The 26,158-nt window shown below is 35.0% G+C and overlaps 1 protein-coding gene and 1 pseudogene across 9 annotated transcripts in view; both read left to right on the forward strand.

Moving 5' to 3' along the window:
* The window catches only part of LOC109440324 (C-type lectin domain family 4 member A), a 42,233-nt gene extending 39,159 nt beyond the window's left edge, over positions 1 to 3,074 (forward strand). For all 9 annotated transcript variants that reach the window (XM_074326091.1, XM_074326093.1, XM_074326089.1 and 6 more), the window contains 3 exons: positions 498 to 649; positions 1,725 to 1,840; positions 2,869 to 3,074. In XM_074326091.1, coding sequence (XP_074182192.1) covers positions 498 to 649; positions 1,725 to 1,840; positions 2,869 to 3,010 — 410 coding nt within the window. In that variant the 3' untranslated portion in view covers positions 3,011 to 3,074. The remainder of the gene's footprint in view (positions 1 to 497; positions 650 to 1,724; positions 1,841 to 2,868) is intronic.
* Positions 3,075 to 3,219: 145 nt separating this feature from the next.
* Positions 3,220 to 25,953, forward strand: LOC141570144 (C-type lectin domain family 6 member A-like; annotated as a pseudogene).
* Positions 25,954 to 26,158: the final 205 nt, after the last annotated feature.

Below are 26,158 nucleotides of genomic sequence, written 5' to 3' on the forward strand. Positions count from 1 at the left end.
GGTGTTGAGCATACAACATAGATGATGTATTACGGCACTGTACACCTGAAACCTATATAACTTTACTAACCATTGTCTCCCCAATAAACTTTAAAAAAAAGTCTGATAATTCTAATATTTCTGTTGTATTGCCATGTATTTGTTTTCTTTTTCTTTTATATTAATGTTGAGAACATTTTGGTGTTTGGTATAATGAGTGATTTTCCTCTGAAACCTAGATGTTTCTGTATAATGTTCTGAGTGTCTGGATCTTATTTAACCCTGTTTTAGCTGGCTTTTCCTGATAGCACTATGGCAAGAGAAAGGGGGCCCTGCTTTGTTACTGCTTGTTGTAGGTAGACTTGACCTTTACACCTGATGGACGGGGGCTCCTTGTTACCTCTGGATGCAGACGGGAGTTCCGGTTTCCATGGGACCCCCCTTAGTCCTTAATTTTAACACACACTTTGTGAATTACTTTTCTTATATTGTACCTATATGGCCTTATGTCACTACAGAGAAAGACTGGAGCTGCTGCCCAAAGGATTGGAAGTCATTTAGTTTGAATTGCTACTTCATCTCTACTAAAGACGAAAATTGGAATGAGAGTGAGAAGAACTGCTCAGGAATGCAGGCTCACCTTCTAGTGATCAACACCAAGGCTGAGCAGGTACTTTCTAATAAATAATGAAGTCAGGAATTTTGTCTGGGTTTTGTACACCTTTTGGCTAGGGAGAACATCTTTCATTGTTTTGGGATATTGGCACTGTGGCAAAAGACTTTAAAATAGATGGGAAAGGTCACTTAAGCCTTTACATTCCACACCTCATTCCTGCTTCCATGAAACTGATCTCCCTCAAAATAAATGGGGACATTTAAAACATAATATGTGGGGGTTGAAAGGAAGAATCAAATTATTTCAGCCTGAAATATCAGTTTATTATTGCAACATGTAAATATTTTATAAATGACAGTTTAACAGAGAAGGGGTATTAGGTCAAATAGGGAAATAAAGTTCAATCAGGAAGAATCACCATCAACAATCAGAAATGAAGCAAAAGAATCTGAGGTTGAGAAAGGAAAATAACTTAATCTGCAAATGTTTTCTCGTGCATAACTTTGAAGTATATCATCTCTTAGTGAAGAAAAGAAGCGAAGTGAGTCTGAGATGAGAATTCACTATGATCATGGATAGAAATTGCTTCTGTATATATTGAACATTGCTATACTCTGAATGTTTGTGTCCCCTCCAATTCATATGTTGAAATTCTGATTCCCAAAGGTGATGGTATTAGGAAGTGGGGCCTTCACGAGGTGCTTAGGTCATGAGCACCAATAAATTGGATTAGTGTTCTTGTCAAAAAGACCCCAAATTGCTACATCGCTTTTCCACTATGTGAGGACACAGCCAGAAGGTGCCAGACTTGCCCCACCATGCTAGTACCCTGATCTGGGATTCCAGCCTTCAGAACTGGGAGAAATAGATTTCTGTTGTTTATAAGCCACCCAGTCTGTGGTATTTTGTTATAGGAGCCCAAGTAGATTAAGACAAATATCATGCTCACAAGTGATGTTTACGTGTGGTCCTGCACTGCACAGCCAGAGAAGGCCTAGGATCCTGGGCAGGGCCTCCATGTGTTTGTTCCTGCATCTTCTCCTTTCCTTCTCTTCTCCCTAAAGCCATAAAGAAATCAATTGAACGTGAATACTCTAAAGGCTGTCACTGCTTTCTTTTCTTCCTTCAGGAATTTATCACTGGGAACCTGGAACAAAACAGGGCTTATTTTGTGGGGTTGTCAGACCCAGAGGGGACAAGACACTGGCAATGGGTTGATCAGACACCATACAATCGAAGTGCCACGTGAGTATAGAATTCGATAAAGGAATCCTGTGTCTTGGATCATGAGGAATTTAGGGTGTCCCAACTATCAATGCCAACTGTCAGATATTAAAATAAAATAGCTCACCTCTTCTTTTAACTCTTGGGCACTATGTTAAATAATTTTATTTATTATCTAATTTAATCACAAAGAATTCTATGAGGCACACATTATTTTTCTCACTGTATTGCTGAGAAAGCTGAGTTTAGATACCTCAGTGAATATTACCCAGTGGTGGTGTCAGTGGTCCTTAAACCAAGTCTATCTGATTCCAAAGTCTGTGCTTTTAACCAGTACATTTATATTTCTAAATATAACAAATATTTATGTCTGTAATGATTGTAACCAATTGTTAATATTTACTATCTCACATAAAGCAAATAAGCTAAATTCTCATAGTTTTATAATATCTCGTATTTATGAAGGTATTTAAAAAATCTTAAGTACTTTAGAACATTTTAGTACATTACTGCCTTTGGTCCTTAGGTGAAATATATAGGGGTATTGCTTTTTTCTTTGTTTTTTAGATATGTATGAGGGAAATTAAAATCCTTGTGCAAGATAGCAGGAATAGTAGCAGATCAGAGATTTTAGGTACTTCGTTAGACTCCAAAAGCAGTACATTTAAAAAAAAAAGAAAAGGAAACAAACTACATTGATTGATACTTGGAACCAGGGGACCAAGGTAAAACCTTGTCATCATTAAAGGAGCAGTGGCAGTTCCCTAGGAACAGGGCGTATAGATAGACACATAGAAGGGAGCCTCCGGAATATCTACTGTGAAAGTGTTTATGCCCTAATATAACACAGTACTGGATGGTGTAGGCTTAGTTTTCAAGGGAAATGTCAGAGACACAGATGGAGAAAACATTGCATGAGAAGTAGGAAAGGAATGATTTGGGCATATCTGCCTTGACTTTCACAAAGTTAAACCCCAGTTTTCTCCCTCACAGTCTCTAACCCTTCTCACTATTTGAAGACACATCCTCATCCTTTTTTCCCCTTTCAGACTCTGGCACCAAGGTGAACCCAGTCATCCTGATGAGCGTTGTGCTTCTCTGAATGCTCGTCAGCAGAGATGGGGCTTGAATGATATCCCCTGTGATCTACCTCTAAGATCAATTTGCGAGATGATGAAGATCTACTTATGAATGAAAATTCTCCGTGAACATGTGGTTGAATTGGTGTCCACCATTAAAGAGAGAGCTAATTTGCTTTTTGTTTTTATTTTTTTAAAACTTTTTTTTTTCAATTGGGGAATATTGGGGGACAGTGTGTTTTTCTAGGGCCCAACAGCTCCAAGTCAAGTCGTTGTCCTTCAACCTAGTTGTGGAAGGCGCAGCTCAGCTCCAGGTCCAGACCCCGTTTTCAATCTTAGTTGCAGGGTCCGTAGTTTACCATCCCTGTGGGAATTGAACTGGCAACTTTGTTGTTAAGAGCTCAAGCTCTAACCAACTGAGCCACCCGCCACCCCTAATTTGTTTTTTAAATTTCATGTATAAGCTTGTATAAGTGATTTCCATAGAATTTTCCAGTTAGCTGTCACCTAGTCCACCTATGATAAAATCAGTGTACACATTCACTTATTTATTCATTAATAAAATGAAAATATACTGAGCATTTTCCATGTGCAGACACATACTGGAGAGCCTACCTGCAGACAAACGGAGGAAGCATGAGCCTCCATCCCAATTTTGGTCTAATTGCTAAGGGGTTCGATACTGATATAATGATATGATGTACACTTTTCTCTTTATGGGTTGGTCAAAAGAAAATAATACTGAATATTACACACCATTTCTCAGAGAGATTTATTATTTTCACTGAAAGCAAACTATGTAGCAGTTGGAATATAATATACCTCAGTGTAAGATAAATTCCAGCTTTGGTCCAGTGGGCTCTTGGGCTTCTTAACATTCTCTGTTTGGTCTTGGATTGTCATTTAAGTTCAGAGTACAGCCATAGGCTAATCAGAGATTGAGTATTGGATATTTAGAATTAATAGTTATTATTGGTGTGAAAAAGAATATAAACAGAGCCACTTTAAAAAGGGAGTTGGAGTTGCCATCCCAGAGGAAGTGCCTTGCATGTCTTACTCCTCCTTTGGGATGTTAAAACTTGGCAAAATAACCTTTGAACTGGACCTAAAGGAGCACGGTATCCCAAACAACTGTTTGCAAGGATAACAAAAAAAGCTGATATTATGACTACCTGGCTGAAAATTAAAGACATTCTTTAGAATTATCATTACTATGTTAGTCTTTCTGCACCTATAGAAATCCCTTCCTTCTATTCATGTAATTGTTTCCCTCACCTTTCTCATAAATACACCTCGTCTTCAACTTATAGTTGGAACACTATTTGGGTTTCTGCCTGAATCATAGCTTTTGGATCTCAAATGCTTGTTGCCTCTCACTTTGGCCTTTTACTTTTAGGTTAACACTGGTGAGTTGATACAGGTTTATATTCATCAGGTGTTTTGATACATTTTTTTCTTTAGTTAAGTTTTATGGTTTCTATGTATGGTTTGCCACTCAAAAGGTCCTCTGGTGTATTTGTAGTCCCCTTTTTAAAAAAGTTCTTACAGATCATTTTTTTCTATAACAATATAAAATATATCATATTTGCAATAAAGCCTGTAATTCATTGCTTTAGTATAGTAGTTATAATTGATCATGATAAAGCTAATTCTCACCATGGTTATCTCAATATGATCTGAGGTCATGCCCTGATTTTTTGATACAACTGAGTAATTACATTTGCCACTCACTTCCCAACAATATCTAAAGTTTAGTTATTTTTATACAGGTCCGATCATATTTATTGTATATGGAATTTACCAGTTTATTTCCCAGAGAGCAACTTACATAATAATTCTGGGGAAACTTTATTTATAGTGAGATTTTCCCATTATTATTATATTTCAATCATCTGGGAGTGGATTGTAGGAAGGGCAACAAGAACTACATTATTAAATGCCTTTGATTGTCAGAATAGATATGCTTAAAATGGAGTGAAAAGGAGAATGGTAACATTAGTCAGTGCTGGAACTTTTCTCCTCTCTACACATTACATTTATGAATGTGGTTCAGAGCCTATTTTAAAATATTTTCCCTAGAGCACCATTAAATCGAGATTGTATATAGTAGGTTTTATGTAATTTTGTGTTTAAAGAGTGACATTTAAGTGAAGAATCATCCAGCTGAGTTCCAATCAATGGACAGAATTGCGAAAAATAACAAAACAGTTGTTTTAAGCCACTAAGTTTTGCTTATTATTCAACAATACTGATATATAACTGAGACACCTTCAAATTACATCAGTTTGAACCAAGATTCTGCAAAATAATGAAACATATTCAATCACAAAAGATTAGTAACAATTTACTAATCTAAAAAGGTTAGTAACAATTTAATAATCAAAGTAGATTAATTTTACCATCACTGAGTAAAATGCAAAATATCATTTAATTCCTATTCTCGTATAGTGGGCATATTATATTATATAAATTGCATTTTTATTCCTTTAACTGTACCTTTCACAGAGCAGAAGTTTTTAATTTTAATGAATTTCAACTTACCCATTTGTTTCCTTGTATTATATTTTTGGTGTTGTATCTAAAAACTCATTGCCAAACCCAAGCCACCTAGATTTCCTCCCATGTCATATTGAAGAAGTTTTGCAGTTTTGTTTATACTTTTAGGTCTGTACCTCATTTTGAGTTAATTTTTGTGAAGGTATAAGGTGTATGTCTAGATGCATTTCTGCATGTGTGTTTCTAGTTGTTCTAGCATCATTTGTTAAAAAGACTATGCTTTTTCCATTGGAGTGTCTTGTCAAAGATCGGTTAACTATATTTGTGTGTGTGTCTATTCTCGGTTTTCAGTTCTGTTCTATTGATTTCTTTGTCTCTTCTTTCACCAATAAAGCACTGTCTTGATTACTGTAATTTTGTAGTAAGACTTAAATGTTAAGTAGTGTCAGTTTTCTATTAATAACTTTGTACTTCTTCAATATTGTGTTAGCTCTTCTGGATCTTTTGCTTCCCCCTATGAACTTTAGAATCAATGTTGATATTCACCTTGCTGATATTTTGATTGGGATTGTATTGAATCTATAGACCAAGGTGGGAAATCTGACATCTTAATAATACAGAGTTTTCCTATCCAAGAGCATGAAATATCTTTCCATTTATTTAGATCTTTGATTCCTTTCTTCAGAGTTCTGTAGTTTTTCTCGTATAGATCTTGTACATATTTTGTTAGATTTATACCTACCTATTCTTTTTTTTTCTTTGATGTTAATGTAAATGGTGTTTTAAGTTTTAAATTGCAATTACTCATTGCTGGATTATAGGAAAGCGGCTGACTTTTGTATATTAATCCTGCATCCTACCTTACCAGAAGTAAGTTACAAGTTCCAGGAGTTTCTTTTGTCAATTTTTTGGTTTCTTTCTATATAGACAATCATGTCAACTACGAACAAAAACAGTTTTATTTCTTCAGTCTCAATCCATATACACCTTTTCTTTTGGCATTAGCTAGGACTTTCAGTAAGATATTGAACAGGAGTGGTAAAAGAGGACATCTTTACCTTGTTCCCAGTCTAAAGGAAAAGCACCCAATCTCTCACCATTAACTATGATGTTAACTGTTTGTTTTGTAAATGTTATTTAAGTTGAAGGTTGCACTCTGTTCTCAGTTTGCTGAGAGTTTTTATCATGAATGTGTGTTGTGTTTTTTTCAAATGCTTTTTACTGGATCTTTGATATGATTATATGGTGTTTCTTCTTTTGTCTGTTGATGTGATGGAATACAGTAATTGATTTTCAAATGTTGGACCAGGCTTCCATACTTGAAATAAATTCCACCTGGCTCTGTGATCTATGATTCGTTTCATACATTGTTGGATTCAATTTGCTAATATTTTGTTGAGGAGTTTTACATCTATGTGTATAAAAAATATTTGTAGTTTTCCTTTTGTGTAATGTGTTTGTCTGGTGTTGGTATGAGGGTAATGCTGGCCTCATAGTATGAGTTAGGAACTGCTTCTTCTGCTTCTATTTTCTGAAAGAAATTGTGGAGAATTTATACCGTTTACTCCTTAAAAATTTGATAGAATTCAGCAGTGAAACTATCTGGGCCTGATGCTTTCTATTTTGGAAGGTTATTAATTGTTGACCCAAACTTATTCGGGTGATCTCTTTCTCTTTGTATGAGTTTTGGTAGATTGTGTCTTTGAAGAATTGTTTCATTTTATGCAAGTAATCACATTTGTGGGCATAGAGTTGTTCATAATATTCTTTTATTATTTTTTAATGTCTGAGGGTGTCATTAGTGATAACTAACTTTATAACTTCTCTTTCACTTCTGATATTAGTAATTTCTGTCTTCTTTCCTTTTTTCTTGGTTGGCCAGGCTAGGGAGTTACTTATTCTTTATATTATCAAAAAAATAAACTTTTGTTTTCATTGACTTTCTCTGTGGCTTTCCTGTTTTTAATTTCATTGATGTTTGTTTTCCTTTGTTTTTCCCTTTTTTCCGCCTCCTCCCCCCACTCCAGTTCAAGCTGTTGTTTCTCAGTCTAGTTGTGTACGACATAGCTCCCTGGCCTATGATGGTATTATGAGCTTTGCGCTCTTCTCAGTTGAAGCAGTCAGTCGCCTGTCATCCGTGGGCCACTCACAGCAGCTCTTGCCGGCTCCCGGCCACTCACAAAGGCTGTCAGCCACTCATGCTGGCTGGCGGCCACTCACGCTGGCTGACGGCCACTCATGCGGGCCAACGGCTGCTCGTGGCAGCACATGGTAGCCCATGGCAGCACACAGCAGCCCGCAGCAACCCAAGGCAGCTCATGCCGACCTCCTCTGCTCACTGCAATCCAGCTCCAGGGAGAGCCGTTGTTCACAATCTTAGGTGTGGAGGGGGTAGCTCATTGGCCCATGTGGGAATCGAACTGGAGAACTCGGCGTTAGGAGCACGGTGCTCCAACCAACTGAACCACTGGGCTGGCCCTGTTTTCATTTTTATTGTGCATTTTCTTCTGCTTACTTTGGATTTAATTTACTCTTTTGTAGCTTCCTGTTGTGGCCTCTTCTCTATATCCATAGTTATGGTGGTTCTGTTCAGCTAGTGTTCAGATGAATCTTGAGGTTGAGTGTTCTGTGATCCTGGAATGCAGTAGGTATAGTCCAGATTTTAGCTTTTCTAGTTTTGTAAAATAAAGGCTATGTAATTTGAGGGGGAAAAAGCCTATTGTGTTTCATATTCATATATCCATGGTAGATTTTTTTTTCTTGCATTCATGATTGCTCACTTGGGAATGTGGAGATGTTTTTGATGTTAATGAAGGTCTACATTCTAGGGACTTCATGTTAAGAAGGATCCTCAAACCCTTGTGTGATGACAAGGAATTCATGAAGCCCGCCTCTGATATTATACCACTTTAAGCTTTCCCTTGCCTAATTAGGGAGATTGTAAAATATTACTAACCTCTGCTTAATATTAGTATTGATACAATAAGAATATTTAATTACTTTGTAGAGAAATTCCAGGATCTTCCATTTTGCTATCATATTCCTGAACAATGTCCATGGGTCTGTATGTAATTTACTATATTAACATATTAACTAAACCGTATCTATTTAATCAAACTTTTGTTCACTTCCTAGGACACTTAATCCATTACTTGGATTAAGCCTTACATAAAATCCAATGAAAAGGTTGGCTAGGGAGCACTTAATTAAGTCCTACAAATACATTTCTTTTAGGGCATATAAAATTTTCTATTTTTCATGAGTAGGAATCAGAGAGAAATTCATGTCAGAACTGAACAAATGATTTGAACATCCTTGGCAAAGTTTTCATGAACAGTTTTGGATATGCTTCTCAATTTCCTCTTTTATTTTTATTTTTTGATATTTTAACATCACTGGAAACCTTAAACCACGACTTCGTTCTTTGAGGTACATTTTACATTGGAAGTCTCTTAGTCTCATCAGAGTGTTTTACTTTTTGTTTCTGGTCTTTGACCTATTTGAATGAAGCCAGGTCTCTGGGTAACATCTTCAGAGAGAGACAGACACAACAGGCTCCTGGACTCTCTAAACATGATGGTACATGAAGGGCAACCTCACAGTAGAGGTAAGTGTTCCTTTTCTTACTTTTGGAGAGAGAAAGTTAGAAGTGTATGAAGAGATGATGAGTCATCTGGGGAGAAGCGATAGACAACGGACAGATTGAAGGGATCTCTATCCGTGGACCACTATAGCAGTCATGAGAAGTGAAAAGAAAGAATAATTCCTCAGAGCCAAAAGTACTTGAAAGGATAAGAAATGAAATATTAATACAGTGGCGTGAGAAGTGGCAGACAAAAGTGATGTTTTGAGAAAGATGGGGAATCCATGGGTGAATGTACTATTTAAGAAGAAAGAAGAAGGAAGTGGAAATGACAGTTGGTTGAACATGAGTTTTGCCAGGTTGTTTAGGAATTCAGAGCTACTACCTGGTCATTTATGCTGAGTGAGTTTCTAAGCTCTCCTATTGTTTTAGATTTGTAATTATCATAATCTGGGGTCTTTCATCTGGTTTCTTCATTGCTCTAAGCTTCTTAGGAACTCTGGCTTCCTGCCCCCCTGGTAACTGCATTTGTCTTGCTGCTCTGACAGAGAAAGCAGTATGGTGATCCCACGTGAGGCTCTGGTCTGTTGCTGTGATTTCCATAGCTCTCCTCAGCACTTGTTTCATCGTGAGCTGTATGGGTAAGTTCTTCACTGAGTACCACTTCTCTTGATTCCTTTCCTCAACATGTCTATAAAGATTCCCTAGGGTATATTCTCCTTTACACCATTGGTATGTTAGCTTTTATTTGGAATGCCAAAAAATTTTTTGATTTCCTCTTCCTCCTCTTTTCTCCTCTTCCTCTGTCTTTTCATAATTGACTCTGCTTCCAGATATATTTCAGCTGATTTTATTAGCATGTTCCCAATCATGACCACACATATGAATATCTGTTAGTTGTAGCCTCTTCTAAGACACCGTTTTCCACTATATGGTTTACTAATGATCGCAAGTTCTCTAGTCACAAAAAGCCTCTTTTGAGAAGACAAGTATAATTGCTTTTGTAATCGTAATAGTTTAGAATAGGGTCTTTGATTTTCACCTGGCAGTCTTTTCCAATTGAAGAGAAAAAGTATTGAAATGAAATAATAGAGATGTAAAGGAATAAAATACTTCTTTCCTGCTCTCTTTGCTTCCAAATAAATATTTCAATTATATTTTGTGAGCAATACCAAAATTCTTTTGTCTTTAATCTGTAATTTGGTTCTCTATTCACTGATAAGGTGATTGCAATAGATATTGAACAATCTGGAATTAAGTGAAAGTGACTTCATATGTCAAATGGACCATGTTTAAAGTTCTCTTGAGATATAAATAAATCTCATCGTCTTTACTAAAACACAAATAATTATCACCAAAGTTAGAATCTGCTTCACTTCTCATGGTCAAATGCAAGAGAGAAGGTTTAAGAACAGTTATTTCATTAATCAAGAGGAAGCAGATACTTAGGACCCCAAGTCATAGGCTAAGAGAAAAGTAGAAAGGTTTGGCAGTACTGAGCTTCAGTCATAGCAGGACAAGACAGAAATGAGTAAAGAATCAAATTAGGTCCTGAGAGAGAACAGGTCTTGCTCAATGTGCACACCTTTGAACACAAAAGTTAATGTTTATTTGTGATATTTAAAATGTCTAAATGTTTAAAGGCTCCCCTTGGATTCTCTTTACCCATATGTTTATCTGTAGCTATCAGCAGTCAGAAAATTTTAAAAATATCAAAATAATCTGTATGCTTGCTTCATGATTAAAATTAATGAGAAGCGTATAACCAGAGGATCAACAAATATCTATGGATTATTTTGTAACAATCACTGTTCTAGGTGTTTATAATTAATTGATGTGGAAAAGAGATAGAATCTCTGCTCTAGAATATAGGGCTGAAATTTCAAAGAAGAAAGAGAAAAAAAAGGTGCAGACTTATAAACACACAAGATAAATTAATACAAACAAGCGGTAAGTCAACATGGTCTTGATTGGGCTTGCTTAGACAGAAAAGAAAATGGTAGCATTTGGAGGAAAGCCTGTTTGGCACAGATTTATAGAGCATAAGGCTTTATAGAAAAAGAATGGATGGATGCTAATTCTTCTTCTTCCTCCACAGTGACTTATCATTTTACATATGGCAAAGCTGACAAAAGGCTGTCTGAACTATGTACATATCATTCAAGTCTAATCTGCTTCAGTGAAGGGATTGGGTCACAGGTAAAGTATTACAATTTGTAATCAGATTTTCTCTTTTCTCAGAGAGAGAGGTCAGGGTGAAGCTCAAGTTCGGGTTGTTCTATTTTTTTTTGTATAGTCTCTGCTTGGATATCTTTAAGATATCTCTGAACTTATATGCTCATGTCAGGCTCTAGATTTGCCATCAAAACTATTCCTCCCTAGACTTTTTGATCTCAATAACTGCTACCAACATACACCATGTAATTTGCTCAAGCCAACCCTGGAAGTTATTCATAAAAGTTCTGTTTTCAAATTATCCTCACTCTTATCATTTGGATAAAATTCTTTTTTTTTGTTATCTAAGTTTCCTGGTTAATAACACCCATCTGTATTCCAAATATCAGCTCTATTATTGGTCAGTTTGGATGTTGGAACATGGCTCATGATGAGACTGCCCTTACTTCAAAGTATAGTCCTGGTACATTTGAATGTGGAAAGTTGGGAGAGTTGAAGTCAGAATCATAATCTGCCTTCAATTCTGTCTAGTTAAATATGCCAAAGAAAGGGAAAGTGCATGTTTGTAGTGGTCTTTATGGTTTTACTCCTTCCAAGTAAAGAAATCCAAATAGATCTCAGATTCTTGCTATTTCAAGAACTAAATAATTCACTCTTCTGTTTTTATGGAGAAATCTATGAGCGGTAAAGAGGGGACAGAAGTTTCTCTGTATTTCTGTGAGATGTTGGAATTTTTTCTTTTTGGTATTTGGCAAGAATATAGTGCATGGGGGTGGTGAGGAATGATTCTCTTTACTCTTTCTTGCCTATGCTTTCTTGTCACAGTGGGGATTTTTTGTCAAATAATTGTGGAGCTGGCTCTTCTGGGGAGAAAAAGATAATTCCATCAGTGTCATCTCCCTCCCACCTTTTGGAGCCACTCCTATAACAACAACTGAAGTTTTAAACAATACCTACCTGGAAACAGCAATGGGTACTTTTAGCCTTTGCCTTCAGAATGCTCTGAAATGAAGGTGACAGAGGTAGATATTAATTAAATGAACTTCACATTCATTTGGCATAAGAGACTGCAAATTTACTCTCTACATACATCCAACCTAATGTAATCGTCAACCAGGATGTTCAATACAACTGATTCAAGTTACAGATAAGCTTATATCAGAAAATTATTTTATATAACACCATATTAGCAAATAAAAGTGCTTAGATTTTAACAATATCCTTTCAAATTATTATGCCAACGAAAAGGAAAAAATAAAAGTCCAAATACAAAATTTCCATTTTAATTAAAGTTTAAAAATAATTGAAATCCACATTGTATCTTCCCCAATTTGTTTCCCACTCAGTCCAGGTTAGAGTGTTGAGACATTTAGAAGCATGAGTAAAGTAACAGTTTCTTCAATAAGCCTGCACTCTGCTTACACTATTTCGCTTGCCAACCCCCATGAAAGATTTTGAAAAACTATGTACCCCTTACATAATTTAATTTGACATCTAAAAGTTTTCATCATGTAATAGAAGCAAAAGCTTTAATTTCTGGAATATTGTAAATATTAACATATAAAAGCAAAACTGTTACATCTATTCTTAAACGTATCTACTGGTTTCTAAATACTATCATGCATACAAAAAAAAGGAAAAGAAAAAGTATTATTTAACAGTCATGTGTTTTATATAATTCTTTTTCCCCCTTGGACTAACATTTGCATAGCACTTCCTCCATTTGCCAAAATGCCAATAATAAAGTAAAAAGAATATGTCTAACATTTTTATTTCCTATAGAACATTAAGTTTTAAGTGTTATAAAATTTCTTCTAGATTGACTTATTATGATTATTATCAGAATACAATATTCAAAACATTACAAATTTATTACAAATTTTTATACATTATTATTTTTTTGATAAATTATTAGTAATAAACTATTGGAAACCCATCTGTTAAGGACATGAATGGGACTTTTTAAAAAATGTAATCACATGCAATCACATACTATTGAATAATATTATTCCTAGATTGAGATAGAATTCAACAGCAATTCTAATCTTATATTTTACTTTAGCAATGCAATCTGATAAATTTTACTTATCAAAATAGATAGCAATAAAAAGTGCTCTGTTAGAATGTCACCCAATATTTTTAGAGTTATTTGCCAAAAATCAGTGTTCTAATATCAAAAATTATTTGTAATGATCTGTTAACTGAGAATTGGATTAGGTGATTCTTCAGTGTTGTAATAAGAAATAGATAAGAAATAATAGATAGTAAATAATAAGAAATAGAGCAACTTGCAAAAACTTTGCTATTTCTCAGTCAATAGTCATTTGCTTTCTCAATTTGTGGGAATTATACCAAACAGGATTTTCTAAGTCTTATCAAATGACTGTTAATTATATACACTTCTTTTTACACTTACAAAGCACTTTGATCAGTTCATGATTCTCAGACAATTGGCAAAATAAAATATTATTAATGTCAGCATATCTTTTTGATAAATGCTTCTGTTCATCACAGCTTTCAATATTTTTGTCAACCTTGGAGTTGGAGGTTTATCATATCCAACATATGGAAAATGCTTGCCATATATAACTTAATTGGCTTTTACAATTAAAATAATATGTTAATACGCACTTTGAATAGTATTATGAAAAGCAATCTTTAATAACGAACAGAATGCACAATTAAGATAAATTTCTAAGAGTGGACAGTGTTAAAATGGTATAGATATGGTCTATCTATTTTATTTATATTTTAATATTATAGAAGGAAGAATAATTCTATCGATTGTTTCTAATCATTTAATATGTAATGACGTAATAGAATTAAAAAATGGCTAAAACAGAGCTACATACAACATGAATGAATCTTAGCGGTGTGGAATGAAAAATGAAGCCCAAGAAAACCATATACACATATATTATACTTCTAAAACATTTAAAACTCAACAACTCAAAACAACTTATTATTTAGTTGTACATATATCTGTGGTAAAATGACATATAAACATATATATGTATTGACATATAAACACACACACACATATATATATAAAACCAAAATGTGTTATTGATTATAAATATGGTTAACTAAATATTTTTTTTAATTATAGGAGAGTGGCAAATTGGTGTTACTAAGGGGAAAGGAGAGAACTGATCATTTTTAAAACTCTTACATGTTTGATACTGTTTTAAAACTTAGTGGTAGGTAACATTTATGAGCCATAATTTCATGTTAAGCACATTTTAAAGTGCCTTTCATATATTATGGGATTACGTTACCCTTTGAGGTTGGTACATCTATAAAATTATTTCCATTTTATAGATGAAATAAGTGAGACTCAAAGAGGTTATATAATTTCCCAAAGGCATACATAATAAATGGTGCAGCCAGAATTATAAGGCATAATTCTCATTCTCATAACCACCCTGTAGAGAATTATTATTTCCATTTTTAAAATCCTGAGGCTCTGTGGCTTGCCCAAGATTATTAAGCAGAACTGGCATTCCAGATACACTTTTGTTAGTCATTTGTAACTCGAAGAACTTGGTGCTTCTAATATATAAGGGATATGAAGAACAGAAAAAAATGTTGATAGTCAAAAATTCCAGAAGAATTCTGCAGGTATACCTTAGTAAATATTGAGAACTTAATGTTAAATAATGTTTATTTAAAAGCAATTCTATGGCCCCAAATTATATAATTTAGGGGACAATAAATACATGAATTAAGAAGCCCATCTCTATACCTCAAAGTAATAAAAAATAATGATAATAAAAAAAGGAGCCCATCTCTAAAAAACAACCTCAGATCTTTGGAATTTTATGTGTCTAGAACATACCTCTCTGATCTCATTTGTCTCATCTTGCATTCACCCTTCCTTTTCATGTAACACAGAAAAATTCTGGGGATGTTGCCCAAGTACTTGGAAGCCTTTTGGTTCCCACTGCTACCTCATTTCTCCTGAACAGAATTTTTGGACTAAGAATGAGCAGAACTGTGTTGGGATGGGGGCTCATTTGGTGGTGATCAACACAAAAGCAGAGCAGGTACTTTTGTTCTCTTTCTTTTTCTTTTTCTTTTAAAATTTAATTGTAGGAAAAAAAATAACACAAAATTTACCATCTTAACTGTTTTTAAGGGTATAGTTCAGTAATGTTAATTATATTCACATTGTTGCAAAAGGATCTCTACATACTTTTCATTTTGTAAAACTTAAACTATATCTATTAAACAACAACTACCCATTTTCCTCTGCCCCCAGTTCCTGGCAACTACCCTTCTATCTTCTGTTTCTTGATTTTGACCTCTTTAGGTACCTCATATAAGTAGAATCATACAGTATTTGTCCTTTTGTTATGTACCACATATTATTTATCCATTCATGCATTGCATTCATGCATTGATGGACATTTGGGGTGCTTCCAACTCTTGACTATTGTGAATAATGCTGCAGTGAACATGGGTGTGCAAATATCTATTTGAGATCCTGATTTCAATTATTTAGGATATATACCCAGAAATGGGAATGTTGGATCATATGGTAATTCTAATGTTATTTTTTTGGGGGGTGGGGAAGGAAGGGGAACAGGACTTTATGGGGGAACAGTGTGTCTTCTGGGACTTTTCCCAAGTCAAGTTGTTGTCCTTTCAGTCTTAGTTGTGGAGGGCGCAGCTCCAGGTCCAGTTGCCGTTGTTAGTTATAGGGGGTGCAGCCCACCATCCCTTGCAGGAGTGGAACTGGCAACCTTGTGGTTGAGAGGACACCCTCCACCCAACTGAGTCATCTGGGAGCTCAGTGGCAGCTCAGCTCAAGGTGCCGTGTTCAATCTTAGTTGCAGGGAGTGCAGCCCACCATCCCTTGTGGGAGTCGAGGAGTCGAACTGGCAACCTTGTGGTTGACAGCCTGCACTCCAACCAACGGAGCCCTCTGGCCACCCGGGAGCTGAGTGGCAACTCATTGACTTCATTCTAGTTGTGGAGAGCGCAGCTTGCTGGCCCACGTGGGAATTGAACCAGCAACCCGTTGCCCAGAGCTCGTGCTCTAAACAACTGAGTCACCTGTCCGCCCCTAATTTTAATTTTTTGAGGAACCATCATTAGGGGCTGCAGTAGTCTACACTCGTACAAAAAGTGCACATAGTATGATTTCAATCTTCTTAAATTTGCTGAGATGTTTTGTGACCTATCATATGATTTTCCTTCAGATGTGGTAGCATTTGCTTAATGTATTTAGATGCTTCAATATTGGGTGCATGCATATTTGTGTTTATTACATCTTCATGCTAAATTGACCCCTTTATCATTATATAATGACACTCTTTGTCTCTTGTTACAGTTTTTAGCTTAAGTCTTTTTTTTTTTTTTTTTGGTCTGATATAAGTATAGCTACTCCTGATATCTTTTGGTTTCCACTTGCATGGAATATCTTTTTTCATCCCTTCACTTTCAGTGTGTGTCCTTAAAGCTGAAGTGAGTCTCTTGTAGGCAGCATATAGTTGTGTGTTTGTTTGTTTTTCAATCTAGCCAGCCACTCTATATCTTTTACATTTAGGGTAATTATTGATAGGTAAGGACTTACTAATGCCATCTGAGTAACTGTTTTTGACTGGTTTGTTCCTTCCTTCCTCTCCTGTTGACTTCCTTTGTGAATTGATTATTTTCCATAGAGTTATGCTTTGATTTCTTTCTCGTTATCATTTGTGAATCTACTGTAGCTTTCTGCTTTGTGGTTACCAGAGGTTTACAGAAAACACCTTACAGATACAAGTCTATTTTAAGCTGATAACAACATAACTTCCATCACAACGAAGAGTCTACTTTTTATTTCCCCGAGTTTATGTTTTTGCTGTTACATTTTGCAAAACTCTCTTTATATTGTGTATCCATTAATAAATTCTGTAGCTATGTTATTTTTTATACTCTTGTCCATTAACTTTTATATTAAAATTAAGTGGTTAACAAGCCACCATGTTACAGTATTAAAGTATTCTGAATCTAACTATGTACTTATCTTTATCAGTGCATTATTAATTTTCATATGTTTTTATGTTACTAATTAGTATCTTTTTATTTCAGATTGAAATACTTCTTTCATCATTTCTTGTAAGGTAGATCTAGTGGTGATGAATTCCTACAGCTTTTGTTTGTCTGGGAACATTTTTATCTCTACTTCATTTCTGAAAAAAATTTCTGGGTAAAGTATTCTTGGTTAACAGGTTTTTCTTTCATCATTTTGAATACATCTAACATGTTGGGTTTCTGCCAAGAAATCTGCTGTTAGCCTTTAGGGGGTTGTATTATAAGTGTAAGCTTTTTTTTTCTCTTTTGCTTTTAAGAGTTTTTTCTTAGTCTTTGATTTTTTACAGTTTTATTGTAATGTATGTTGAACAGGATCTCTTTAAGTTGGGTTTGTTTGGTGAATCATGAGCTATCTGAACTTGGGTATCCAAATCTCACCCAAGGTTTGGAAGTTCTCAGCTGTTATTTCTTTAAATAAGCTTTCTGCCTCCTTATCCCTCTTGAACTCCAATAATATACAGATTGGTTCTCTTGATGGTATCCTATAGATCTTATATGCTTTTTTTCAGTCTCTTCCTTTTGTTTCTTTTTGCTCCTATGATTGAATAATTTTAACTGAGTCATCTTTATGCTCACTTATTCTTTCATCTGCTTGGTCAAGCAATTTTGAAGATTTCTATTGAATTCTTCAGTTCTGCCATTGGATTCAACAGCTCTGAAATTTCTGTTTGTTTCTTTGTTTTCTATATCTTTGTTGAATCATTTTTGTTTTCTTTTTAAGGATTTTATTGGGGAAGGGGAACAGGACTTTATTGGGGAACACTGTGTTCTTCCAGGCCTTTTTTTTTCCAAGTCAAGTTGTTGTCCTTTCAATCTCAGTTGTGGAGGGTGCTGTTCAGCTTCAAGTTGTTGTTCTTTCAGTCTTAGTTGTGGAGGGCACAGCTCAGCTCCAGGTACAGTTGCCATTGCTAGTTGCAGGGGGCACAGCCCACCATCCCTTGCGGGAGTCGAACCGGCAACCTTGTGGTTGAGAGGATGTGCTCCAACCAACTGAGCCATCCAGGAGGCAGCTCAGCTCAAGGTGCCGTGTTCAACCTTAGTTGCAGGGGCAGAGCCCACCATCCCTTGCAGGACTCGAGGAGTTGAACTGGCAACCTTGTGGTTGAGAGCCCACTGGCCCATGTGGGAATCAAACCAGCAGCCTTCGGAGTTAGGAGCATGGAGCTCTAACCGCCTGAGCCACCGGCCCGGCCCTGTTGAATCATTTTGATTTTATATTGTTTTTCTGATATCACTAAGTTGTTTATCTGTGTTCTCTTATAGCTCTGTGGGCATCTTTAGAACATTATTTTGAATTCTTTGGATCTCCATTTCTTTCTTACTGGAGGTTTGCTGTATCCCTTTGGTGGAGTCCCTTCCCCCTGATTCTTTGTGATCCCTGTAGTCTTGCATAGGTATCTGTGTATTTGAAGAAGCAATCATCTCTTCCAGACTTTAGGGACTGACTTCAGCAAGAGAAGACTTTCACCTGTAGGTGGGGGCATACTGGAGTGTGTTGCAACCACAGGTCTAGTGGTGCAGGACACAAAATGTGGGGGTTTGTGGCAGCAGAGGGTACAAGAAGGTAATTTCTTCTTGGCTCAGGCCATTGGGATTCACAGCATCAACAACTGTATAGTCCTTGGTCAGCTCTGCAGAGACTATTGCTGTCCTAATGCTTTCCTCAGTGGTTTTCTCAGGTCCATTGGCTAGGGAGTAAGGCCAGCAGTGATGGTGGGCGGGAGCTGGCGGTGTGCACACACTTGGCTGTAGGGGCCATCTGCAGTTACCTGTGTAGTGGTAGGGGGTGGTTGCAGACATACACATAATGGTGGGGGCCAGGGCAGGCAGTCACTCCCAGTACTCCCAGTGAGGCAAGACAGAAGCCAGAACATTGGAAATATTTTTCACTCTTCTCTTTCCTTCCCAAGGAAGAATCTGTGAATTGGGCATTTTCTCCCAGCTTCTTTGTGCTGTTCCATTAAGTAGGGGAGTTTTGGTGAGTAAATGCAGCAAGCTTTCCTACCTACTTTGATGCAGATTTTCTAGGTTTGCATTTGCCTTGGGTGTTGCAGCCTATTGACTGGTTTCTTGAATACCCATAAAAATAATTAGGTCTGTATACTGTTGTTAAATTGGTGTATCTGTGGGGAAATGAAGGCCTGGGCCTTTTTATTGCACCATCTGGCTGATGTCAGCAGAGCATGTACTTTTTTTTCAAAAGAAAATAAATATTTATTTTACATAGTAAAAAATGAGATTAATATCAATCTTTCTATATTGTCTACATCCATAACTGAGAAATAAGATCCATATTGACCTTCCATTTTCTTTTGGTTGATGAATGGCATATGTGTAGTGAAACCTGATTCTACAGAATTCTGTTGACTTTTCCAAACAAGAAGTTAACAGTTTCTGTTTCAAAATTCTGTTTCTACTATACTCAGATTCTCAAAGAAATGTTGACATTTAACCATACAATAAACAACCAGTTTGTATTGTTTGTTGAAATGAAAGCCAAATATTCTTAAGGGCAAATCAGCTCTAAACTGGAAAATAAATGATCAGGTCTGATTTATAAAATGAAATATGTCAAATGTAATATTACAGTAGCAAGGTTTATATTTTCCAAAAAAATGTTTTTCACAAAAATTTGTGAAAATTCTTTATAAAGCTCACCTTAATATTCAAATTTTCACTTATTTTTCTTGTATCTACTAGACATACAGTTCTCAGTTGACAAAATAAAAGATTTCAATGTAGTAAGACTCAATCCAACCTTTTACTTTAAATATACCTGTATGTCAAGCATCTAGTAGACATAAACATCTCAAAAAAGTCATCTATATTTGAAGAATGTCTGTTTTGACAGTGTTAATTTGTATTATAGTGAAACAAAAGTAAAAATGATGCCCACATAGAATATTGCAAGTAGCATCCTCAGCATTTAATAAAGCTTAGTAGAAAGTGTTGACTGGGTTTTTAATTTTTTTTCCAGTATTTTTTTAAGGATCTATTATGAAGTTCTCTGTTTTCTCTAGAGTTCTCCGTAGCATATTTTTATACACAAACCAATGGAATAATTCGTAATTTGACTCTAGGGACCATTGCAAAATTCAGAGTCCTAAAAAAGAAAACTTAGAAATTGCATTCAAATTGCTTTCTTTGTGTTATTTTCTCTTGTTTCTTTCTCCAGCTTCTAAAATAGGTATTACTTACGTAAAATTACTAATATACTATTTCAAAACTGCAGGAACACATTCACTATGTTTCTAAAAGCATCGACTTTATTTGAAAAATCACATCAAGTTTGAATCTCAGTAAACAAAGTCATGTTTTTATTAGATGTTGATTTTTACAAAGAGCCCAGACTTACATACATCAATGGTAAATAAAGTAATTTAAGTAAAAGTTGTTTGCTTTTAATAATAAAGTACTTTAGAACTAAAGTACAATGTATATATCTTCTGGGTAAGTGGTTTAGGCCATAGTGTTGACCTTTTTCTGGTCTTCTTTTTAGAAGTCTTCAAAATTAGTATTTTTAAAAAATTGCTCCTTTTATCACTGGAGTAGAGGCATAGAAAAACTTTCTCTGCCTAGATTAATGTGTTCACTCAATATGTACCTAAGCTGAAACAAAAATTCAAATGTCTGAGAGATAGTGGCATTTGTGATTGTGTTGTTTTAAACAAAGCAAATCACTAAGATTGTTTTAACAAAAACTCAATAATACCACTCTTGGGCAGTGAGTACCAACTGATTTTATAATAGTAAATTAAAAGTCTGAGTTCTTTGCAAAGGATGCCATTTTAAACTTACTTGCCATTCTAGTTCCCTAACTACACAAGCATATTTCATTGGAGCAAGCAACTTAGAAATATGATTAATTCCATTACAGGTGTGTAGTTAAACATATGCAGTTAAAGGAACTTGTCAACTGAAGGCATCTTATGCTTTTTTGTGGGAGGTCGTCTGTTCTGATAGCTGAAATGTGCAATGAAATGATACATTTATGAGCCTGGAAAACCTGTGGTTCAGTATGTAGAAATTTCATCTGCAAAAGATTAGGGATGTTATAATTATTGTAGACATTTGCAATGTCTGACATATTATAAACATTACTTGCAACTACTTTTTAATCACAAAAACATCACATCAAAAAGGTACATACTCTTGTTAACTAAAATTAATTAGAGCATTTGGGAAATAGAGAGAAATTATTTCTCTCTCTTCTTTTAAAATTCTTCAATATCAAGCTACAAATATACTTAAGCTGATATGTTAATATCAAAAAAACGGATAGGTGTTTGCTTTTTTTTCCCTCAGTGTAGCATTGTTTATTTTTATTTATTTATTTAATTTTTTAAATTAAAGTTTATTGGGGTGAGAATTGTTCGTAAAGTTACACAGATTCCAGGTGTAAAATTCTGTGTTACATCATCTATAAATCCCATTGTGTGTTCACCACCCAGAGTCAGTTCTCCTTCTATCACCATGTATTTGATCCCCTTTACCCTCATCTCCCAGACCCTGTCCCCCGTAGCCTCTGGTAACCACTAAACTATTGTCTGTGTCTATGAATTTTTGTTTCTCATTTGTTTGTCTTGTTCTTTTAAAATCACTGAAATACATAAAATGCCTTGGCAAATATTCCATGACAAGCAGGGTACCTCTATAAACAGAAATGAATGCCTGGGAAATTTATGTATTGTATGACACCCTTGGCTAAGGAGCATCCTCCTTGCCCTGGAATATTTGCTTTATGTCTGATAATCTCAGGACAACACACAGGAAATTCTTAAGCCTGCGTGTCCAATTCAAAATTAATTACACTTTATTTCAATAAAATTACCTACAGGAAAACAATCTATATAGCTCAAAGAGGTAATATAAAAACCCTGGTGGGAAAATGAGACTAATAATTTTTAAAGAAATAATCACTACAGTTAACATCTACTAAGCATTGGTTTATGTTTACCTTTTACAAATAATTTACTACTTCTTAGAGAGGCACTACTTAGGAGAATAGAGAAAGAAATTTGAATTTTGATAACCCAAATACAATTTCACTGATAAACAATGAGCAATAAGATGGAACACATCTGAACTTATAAAATTAAAAAAAAAATGATTGAAAGCACAAAAACTGACATGTACATTTAAAAAAGAGTTCTGTCTTTTGGTTAAAAAAAATCAATAATTTCTGCCTGAGATTGGATTCATGGGTTATAACTCCCTCCTTCCTATAGTGATGTTGGTGCTTTTGGCCCATTCTGTTTTCCAATGTGCTGTCATGAGACTGTTCCTCACATTTTGCATTTTCTTTAGAGCTATAAGAACACTTCTCTGTTCAATCTGCAAATTTCAGTCTATGACTTTTTTCTTTATGTAGAATTTCATTGTCCAGAAGCTGAATGCATAATTTTTTATTTTTTTGGGGGGGACTCTCAGATCCACAAAGGAATGACAATTGGCAATGGATTGATCAGACACCTTACAAGGAAAATGTCAGGTGAGTGCAGACTCAGATGAATGAACCATATATAGGGCTTTGCTTACATAGAAATGTAGGGAAATTTTGTTAGCAGTAACTATTAATGCTAATACTAACTATTATACATATAACAGATTCTAACCATTATTAAATTCTTACTAAGGGCATGCATTATCACATTTAATCTTCATGAAAACTTATTCTTCAGAACTAATTTTACTGATGAAAAATGGAATAACTTTTCCAAGCTCAATAACTAGTAAGATGAGAAACTGGGTCTCAATGCCATGTCTGTCTAACTCCAAAGATGGTGTTCTTAATCATTACAGTTTGCTGCGTCTAAACATATGTAGATACTTTAATTAATGTTTTCCCAATTAATAAGATTTAAAATATCTGGAAACTATGTTCAATTTAGTAGGATAGTTATATAATAATACTATTTATTTGTGGCTTTGAAAAAACCCCAGATTTAACTATACATTATTTCATTTTATTCTCATACAATCTTGTAGTTATTTGGGGACGTGATTATGATTCCTATTTTTATAAATAAAGAGAAGATTAAGGTATGTGCTTGAGATCAAAATGAGTCAGTAGCAAAACCAGGTCTCTTAATTTCAAAAACAAGGTCTATCTCCCACCACCTCACTCCTGCCACAGATTGTATTTCTTAGAAGTAGAGTAACTTCTTATGTCCAGACTCAAACATCCTGACACTTGTTTAGGGTATCTCCATGAGAATAGAGGAATTTGGGAAGGTGATAAGAGTATACAAATGAAGGAAGCAGCCTCTTTATTACATGCCACTAAAAAGGAATTATGAATTATTTAACAACTCATATCAGGATAAGGGCTCTGTGTAGAGGAGGAAGTGAAGATCAGATTGTAGGGAAAAGGTTCAGTGTTACCCTATTTCATAAAAGTTTTGCCAGGAGAATGTTAGGTGAGCAATTATAAAAGTGTGTTTTTGAGGTTTTGAGGTTTGGGGTTTTTGAGGAGGGCAATAAGAGAAGAGGAGAGCAATCATTGGGATGTTCTTTTACCCTGAGCCTCATTCTCTTCAATCTCAAACCTATGTACTTTATGATCACTATGCATTCATTGAAGAATTGTTTTTATTCTTTGTTTCTCTTTAGATTATGGCACCAGTGTGAGCCCATTTTTTCTGCAGAGGATTGAGCTTTAATAGTTTTCTGGAATCATGGAGGATGGGGCTTGAATGATGTTCTCTGTTACTCTAAAAAGAATTCAATATGTGAAATGAAGACTTATCTATGATCGGAACTCTATTTATCGACATCTTTAAAATTGAGACCTATCATAAAATGATAATTTCCTCTTGTAATTTATATGTAATTCACATCATAGCTGTGAATTATCCAGCTCCTTTTCTCCCTTCAATCACCCCCTTATAGTTTCCTTTTTTCCACTAATGATAGGGTGAGCTCTTCCTTCCTTATTTTTCGTTTTTCTTATTTCATTTGTTATGCATGATTTTCTTTACTTTCTTCATACTTCTTTTCACAAACATTCCTTGTGTCAGAAACGGTGTTATTTTGTCTATTAGAAGACTTATAAGTAGGTATCTATTAAAAATTATGACTGACCTTCCTCAAAATGCCATTGAGAAATCCTTTTGGTCAAGATGGTGATAGGATTGCAATCATCTGAAGACCTGGCAAGAGCTGAAGGATATACATCATGTCTCGCTCACATGGCTGCCAACTTGGTACTGGCTGTTGTTAGAAGGCCTCAGTTCTTCACCATAGGGAACTCTCCATAGGGTTTCTTGAGTGTTCTCACAATATCGTGGCTGGCTTCTACCAGGGCAAGTAATCTAAGAGAGTAAGTGAAAGCAGCGATGTCTTCTAGCCTTAGAAGTCAAACCCGATAACTTCTGGTGCATTCCATTGTTCACATAGACCAAACCTGATATACTAAAGAAGAGGATTACCCAAAGGCATGAACAGCAGAAGACGAAAATCACGGAGGGCCATCTTGTAGGTTGGCTACCATAGCAGGATTTCTTTGTTTTTCTTTTTATGGTAAGGCCATGAATTCTAGCCAGAATTGCAAATCCACACTATAATTCTTTTTTTAAATGAAAATTTATTTGGGAAGTTTCCTTTAAACAGATACAAAATATGTGTACCAAGAAGAAAAATAATTGAAAATTATTCTACACTGAAATTATGAACGTGTTTTCATCAAAACACTATTAAGAAAACCTTTAAAGGTTGAACTGGTAGAATATATTTCAAATACTTACAACTAACGCAGCATCAATACCAAGAATATATAAACAGTGGTCACAAATGAATTAGGAAGACAAAAAATGGGCAAAATATTTGAAAAGCATTTCAGAGAAGAGGAAATACATAATTCAACAAACATGTTTTATAGCGATGCTCAGCTTTACTCATAATTTGAGAACTACAAGTAAAGATCACAGTAATATACCATGTCATACCCATTTGCATGGCAAAAAATAAAAAACAGATAATACCAAGTATTGGAGGAGATATAGATAAACCGGATCTATTTGTTTGAAAGAGAATATTTTTTTTCATTTTTTTAGTTTATTTATTTTAATTGACTTTTTTTTAAATTTAGTTTTCAATTATAGTTGACATACAATTTTATATCTATGTTTCAGGTGTACAACATAGTGATTAGACATTTGTATACCTTTTGAAATGATCACCCTGATTAGTATCCATCTGGCACCATCCATAGTTATTACAATATTATTAACTATATTCCTTATCTTATACTTTACATCACCATGATGATTTTTATAACTGACAATCTGTACTTCTTAATCCCTTTCACTTTTTTGCCCATCCCCCAACTCCTTCCCATCTGGTGACCATCAATTTGTTCTCTGTATCTCTGAATTTGTTTCTGTTTTATATGTTCATTTATGTTGTTTTTCAGATTCTACATACAAGTGAAATCATATGGTATTTGTCTTGTTCTATCTGACTTATTTCACTTAGCCTAATATCCCCTAGGTCCATCCATGTTATCACAAACGGCAAGATTTCATTATTTTTTATGGCTGAGTAATATTCTATTGTATTTATGTACCACATCTTTATTCATTTGTCTATCAATGGACACTTAAGTTGTTACTTCCATATCTTGGCTATTGTAAGTAGTACTGCAATGAACAATAGAGGGGTGCATATATCTTTTTGAATTAGTGTTTTGGATAAATAAATAGAAGTGGAATTGCTGGGTCATATGGCAGTTGTATTTTTAATTTTTTGAGGAACCTCCATACTGTTTTCCATGGTGGTGGCTGCACCAATTTAAATGGGTTCTCTTATGCATAGTTGATTTGAATTTATATTGGTACAACCACATTAAAAAGTACATAAATCTATGTTGACAATAATATCAAGAAGATAGTGTATTATGAATCTCAAATTATGATTAAAATATTTTTG

The sequence above is a fragment of the Rhinolophus sinicus genome, linkage group LG02 (genome assembly GCF_036562045.2).
Source record: "Rhinolophus sinicus isolate RSC01 linkage group LG02, ASM3656204v1, whole genome shotgun sequence".
Lineage (NCBI taxonomy): Eukaryota > Metazoa > Chordata > Mammalia > Chiroptera > Rhinolophidae > Rhinolophus > Rhinolophus sinicus.